We start from the raw sequence: 6,000 nt of genomic DNA on the forward strand, positions 1-6,000 counted from the left end.
TGGGCCCAGCTCTTTCCAGGTTTAAATATATACAGATGGACAGTTGGGCACGAGCAGTAAGCAAGAGGGACCACCAACTGGGGAAATCTAGTCAGTTTGAACAACAACTGGTTGAAAAGCCAGAAGGGGGCAAGGAGGTGGCAATTTGGTATTGGAGCATGGTCGAGGAGGCGGATGGGGACTTCTTTTTGCCCGAAAAGTAATGGGGAAATGTCTTGACCTTTCAGTGTGAAGACCTATGGACGAGTTCTTTCAATTTCCTCTGTAAAACAGTGAAGCTAGCCTGGTTAAGACGTAATCATCTGTTTAGTCTGCATCCTGCCTTCCTCTCACCCCTTTGACTTTCAAAGTTTCTTCCAGGGAAGAAATGTAACAAGTGCAATTTGTTGGCAGCTCCAGATACACATATGTTTATGGATTGTCCTGTAAATATGCAGTTTTGGGAAGAAGTGAAGGTCACCTTGGATTCGATCTTAAATATATCTTTGGAAATCACCCTCCCGCTAATAATTTTTGGATTGGAGGAAAATGTAACCAGTCAGGCAAAGTCCCTTCTTTTTTATTCGATTATCCTGGCAAGGCGACAAATATGTGGATTCTGGGTGGATGTTATACCTCCATCCCACGCAGCCTGGTTAACGTCGTTGTACGAAACTTCAAAAACAGACTTGGCCAGATCATGTAGCAAAAGAAATCTGTCCTTTTAGGATCCGTTAATTAACTGGAGATAGGATTTCCGGGGTTTCTTTTTCCCCCGGGTCCTATGATTATGCCGATTAGTCTCCAGAGACCCCAGGAAATCCTGGGTTCGTCAGGTTTGAAAACCGTTGGCTGGAGTCTTTCCGTTTTCCACTTAAGAGGCTAGTCTCCCGCCCATTAATATATCGGGTCTGGAAAAGGTCATGGAGGAGGATAGATCGCGAAAGTACCTTAAGGCAGACACGTGTGGTGGTTGACGTGTTTCTGTGGATGGAGGTTATGGCAAATGAGGACAAAAAAAAGACAGCACAGTACCTTGGAAATGTTGAAAAAATAATACCTTAGTATTGGACAGAGGGCATGTTCTAGAGGTAGACTTGGAATAGGAAAGGTTTAAGCAAAGTAAACATTTGTCTGAAAGAACGTTAGTTTTGGGGACTTTAGACTGAAGATTAATTGTGTAGGGCAACAGTGAGGCTATAGAAAAACATTCAGAGCCATCCACTGAAGGATTCAGTGTGAGCAGTGGTGTGTAAATAAGGTCAGGCGGCAGTGTGAGCAATGGTGTGGGGATAAGGTCACTGAAAGAGAAGCTTTTTCAATAGATTGTGGAAAGCATGGAGAGACAGATCATTGCAGAGAAAATCAGTATTTTTGGCAACACATTAGAAAGTTTTACTGCAGGGAGTTTGGAGGCTGAAAAGATGACGAAGAGTCAGAGAGGTTAAAAAGTTGAAATGAACACGTGTGGAAGACTGAGTAAATGTTTCTCACAATTATGCCTAATTACTGACTAAAAACCCTCATTGTTAGATGTTGTATTTTACCTGGAGTGATAAGCTTAAGTGACAAATCTTCATCTAGTGATACCAGGTCTGTCCTATCCTGAAATTAATGACTCCACAATCTCTGCACCTGATAATTTTGGATTGAAACAAAGACACACAACCTCACGTTGCTGCTTCTTGTGCCGTGGCCTGTGGGCAGCAGTACAACCCTGCCACCACCTGACCAATGCGACAGCATGGGAAAAGGAGACTATGCCACCCCCACCAGACGTGTTGCCTTTTTCTTCCAGTTGAGTGTAGGAAGGAAATGTAACGAAATCTGGGGAAACTGTCCACAAAAAGATCCAGTATTGCTCGGTCAGATCCCATATTCCCCATTCTGGGGAAAACACTTGTAATTGCTAGAATTTGTTGTATAGTACTGGCTGTTCCATAGATTATGCCTAACTCTAAACCCCCAAGACCCTGTATCCTTGCGCCAAATTTCACTTCGTAATGAGGGCCTATACGAGCTAAGTGTGGTAGAGAAGGAAGACTATTGAAACAATATTTATGTGATGATTGTGCGAAGGAAGGGTACTTATCTGACAGTCTCCCTCTGTGTGCCTTATCTCTCCATCCCTTTCACTTTAACTACTCTTCTCCTGCCTTTTTTCCGACTCCTCCCCCTACCTTTGCTTTACTGTTTGAATTTAACTTATCATTGTTTTTTTTCATTGATTTTTCGCAATGCATGTTGTTGCTGGTGTTTTGTAAGCTTGCTAGATAGGGATGCACATTCACTGGTAGCCAAATTGATGCCACTTAAATATCTTTATTTTTGTTTTCTTGTAGAATGTGGAAAATCGAGGCCCACTCTACATCTGCTTTGAAAGTTTTCCCTCATCCTGCTTTTGTTTACACTGCCAAGTATCACCCTGTGGCTGAATATTTGGTCGTGACAGGATGTTACGACTCTGTGGTGCGCATATGGAATGTGATGGCAAAAGAAATCCATGGACAACTCCTGCAGGAATTGGATGGCCACAAAAGCTTTATAAACACACTTTGCTTTGATGACAAAGGTATTTTTACTGAGTGTTACTGAACATGCTTTGCAAACTCAAATGATGTGAATAGATGTTCTATTCTGGACATGTGTATTTCATATTTATTGATAACAGACTGTTTTTGCTAATCTTGCATATTTTTATGCACCTGTCTCGATCTGATGTGAATGATAGGAATTTTGACCATTAAGACTGTATGATATTTATGGTGATGTACAATTTCAAATTAATATGAATTTTCTGTCAGATTTACAATTTTATCAAATTGAATTCCAGTGTGCAAGGGAACACTGTCCCCACCTAAAGTTATGGGGACTTAACCATGCTACGTCCCCACCTAAATCTGGAGTTGTGGTGATTGTTGGAAACAGATGTTGGTGATGGACCCACACAAGGTATAGCTTTAGTGTTTGGGCTTGAGGCACAACTGCAAGTCATGTGATGAATATGCCCTCATGCACCCGTAGGCGATCCAGGACTGTGAAGTGAAGCTGTACATCACAGAACATTGAAAGAAGTCTCTAGCCTTGTATAGGTCCCTCTCGTTCTCAAAGTTAAGGACATAAACTATTCCCCTTTCAAGGATGATTCCACAACTGGTCTTCTTCGTTGTCAAAGTCACCTGGTATGTCAAAGTTCAAATCAAGGAGGAAACACGAGGTGAAGCAGGACTCAACCTCATCCCGTCACTCTTTATCTAAAGAGAAATTACGAGGGCATTAGGGTGCACTCTGTCTCTCTCCTGATCGCTGATTGAGAAGCTGATCCCACTGTTGAGCCCAAGTTACCTTGAGTACCCTGTGCTGTTGGCAATGTCACAGGAGGTAAAGGACTTTAGAAAGGCCTACCAGCAGTCTACCAGCTCCCCCTTATGGCCTTTAGGGAGGCCTACCGGCAGTCTACGGGCTCCACCTGCTCCACTTTCTTGCCCCCAAGATCTGCAATGGTCTCCAGTTGAGCTACTGCCAGCAAAGCCATCCTCAATGCCACCTGAACCCCTGGAATCCACCTTTGGTTGTCCACAGACTTTGGTGCTGACTTCCATTTCAGCTCCAAGACCTGTGCTGAGTCCTCTTTCATCTACAAAGCAAACACAAGGAGATGATGGACAGAGCGCTGAAACGTTTTAGGACTCACCCCAAGTCACAGATCTGGATTGAATCCATCATCGTTCTTTAGCTCACTTAGCCACCCCAGTTCAGACCAAGCTATATGCAAATCAGTCTTGACCATGTGCCTCATGGGAACAGTCCAGCCCGACCTGGCAAGCCAGGTCTTCCCTGGATTGGAAACAAGCATCCTGGGACCAGTTTAGGTGAAACACCCCTTATCTGCCAGGCTAGCTTGAATTTAGTGGCAAAGTGAGCAAATGACCCACGTCTGGGCATACCCTGCCAACTTAGGGCAAACAAAGCAAAGACAAGGAGATGATGGACAAAGCGCTGAAATTTTTCATACACTAACCCTAGGTCACAGATTTGGATTGAATCTATCATTGTTCTTTAGCTCACTTACCACCCCAATTTAAACCCAGCTATATGCAAATCAGTTATGACCCTGTGCCTCATGGGAACAGTCCAGTCCAGCCCGAACTGACAAAGCAGGTCTTCCCTGGACCGGAAACAAGCATCCTGGGCCTGGTTTTGAGGTGACACCCTTCATCAGCCAGGCTAGCTTGAATCCAGTGGCAAAGTGAGCAAGGGACCCACATCTGGGCATGCCATGCCAACTTAGGGCAAACAAAGCAAACACAAGGAGATGATGGACGGAGTGCTAAAACGTTTCAGACACTCACCCCCATTCACAGATCTAGGTTGAATCCATTATCGTTCTTTAGCTCATTTCCCCACCCCAGTTCAGACCCAGCTATATGAAAATCCGTCTTGACCCTGTGCCTCATGGGAACAGTCCAGCCCGAACAGCCAAGCTAGGTCTTCCTTGACCGGAAACAAGCCTCCAGGGACTGGTTTCAGTGTAACACCTCTCATCAGTCAGGCCCTACACCACCTTTTTTCCAGAGAAACTGGTACTGAGGGCCAGAGTTGCCTTCATGCCAAAAGTCGTGACTCCTTTTCAGATTGGTACGCATTGGGTTAAATCCATCATTCTTCTGCTCACTACGCCACCCCAGTTTGGACCCGGCTATATCCAAATCAGTCTTGACCCTTGTGCCCTTCATCAGGCAAACTGGAATGGCATGGTGAGCAAAAAAGCGATGGATTTAGGCCCAGATCTCTATACTGGGGTAAATGGCGGAAAGCCCGAAACCGGTCCTAAAATGTTTGTTTCCAGTACAGGGAGGACCTGGCCTGGCAGTTCGGCCTGGACTGTTCCCACTGGGCACAGTGTCAAGACTGATTTGCATTTGGCTGGGTCCAAACTGGAATGGAATGGTGTGCAAAACAATCGATGAATTTAGGCCCATTTCTCTGAACAGGGGTGAACTTATGACATTGTTCTGCATTCTGTCAATCAATTGTTCTTTTTTCCTTTTTACATTGGGCCAGCCATCATACTTCTAACTTTCTGTGCTCAGCTTCACCCCTCGAAAGACGAGGTGAGATTCTATAAACTGGGCACCATAAGAGCTTTAAGTTTTTACATCGATCGTACCAAATTTCTGTTGTGCAATCTCTGTTTCTATTGGCAGTGGAATCAATTTGGGTGCAGGGGATTAGTAGGAACATTGAAGGACAATTTCTGAAATATATTTGAAAACAGTTACTCAGAAAGTATATGAAACCACCACCAATATATGCACTTCCTAGGGTTGCCGATATTCCTAGTTCAGGATTTTGCCCATTGGTCTCATCAGCACCATAGATCTTTCTAAAATGTATGGTGTAGATACACCTATGCCTTTTAGTGATTAAGGTTTACCACCAGCTGGGAGCTGCAGCCTTCTTCATAAGATACCCAACACTAAGCAACTGCAGTGACTTCTACAAGACTTGAGTTTGTCTCTCAAAACTCCCGAATCTTGCCTTGTACCAATATAGATCACCCACCCTCTTCCCACGTTTTCACTTCCATGAAGAAACGAGACTGAAAACAATCCATATTTTACATATAGACAACCAGTGGGCTCCATGTGTACATGCAAGGCCCTTCAGGAGCCCAAGTGACCCTGCATTGCTCTTATTCCACACTGTTGCCTTTGTATGTGCTTCGTCCAAAAACAGCATGCCCAATGGAGTCAGACCACATGAGCTTGGCTGAGGTGAAACTGCTATGGTGGCTGTAGGACAACCACACTTGAAATTATCAAATCTTTCACTTGCAGCAACCACAGTTTTTTTATGACAGGCTCCTCCCTTGAAGGCTTTAGGTCACACCTACACTGTCTGCATATGGATTGCAGAGGAAGCTGCTCCTTCCTCAAAGGATACTGTACATAAAGAGATTAGCGGCTTGAGTATGCATGTCCTATGTCCAGAAACAAACACAAACAAGATACATTTGTA

General features: G+C 44.3%; 1 protein-coding gene across 1 annotated transcript in view; it reads left to right on the plus strand.

Annotated features, from left to right (window-relative positions):
• AHI1 (Abelson helper integration site 1) overlaps positions 1-6,000 on the plus strand; it is a 665,760-nt gene that overhangs the window by 254,807 nt on the left and 404,953 nt on the right. The window contains exon 13 of the mRNA XM_086925781.1: positions 2,322-2,551. Coding sequence (XP_086781907.1) covers positions 2,322-2,551 — 230 coding nt within the window. The remainder of the gene's footprint in view (positions 1-2,321; positions 2,552-6,000) is intronic.

Source organism: Lissotriton vulgaris, chromosome 6 (assembly GCF_964263255.1).
Source record: "Lissotriton vulgaris chromosome 6, aLisVul1.2, whole genome shotgun sequence".
Classification (NCBI taxonomy): Eukaryota; Metazoa; Chordata; class Amphibia; order Caudata; family Salamandridae; genus Lissotriton; species Lissotriton vulgaris.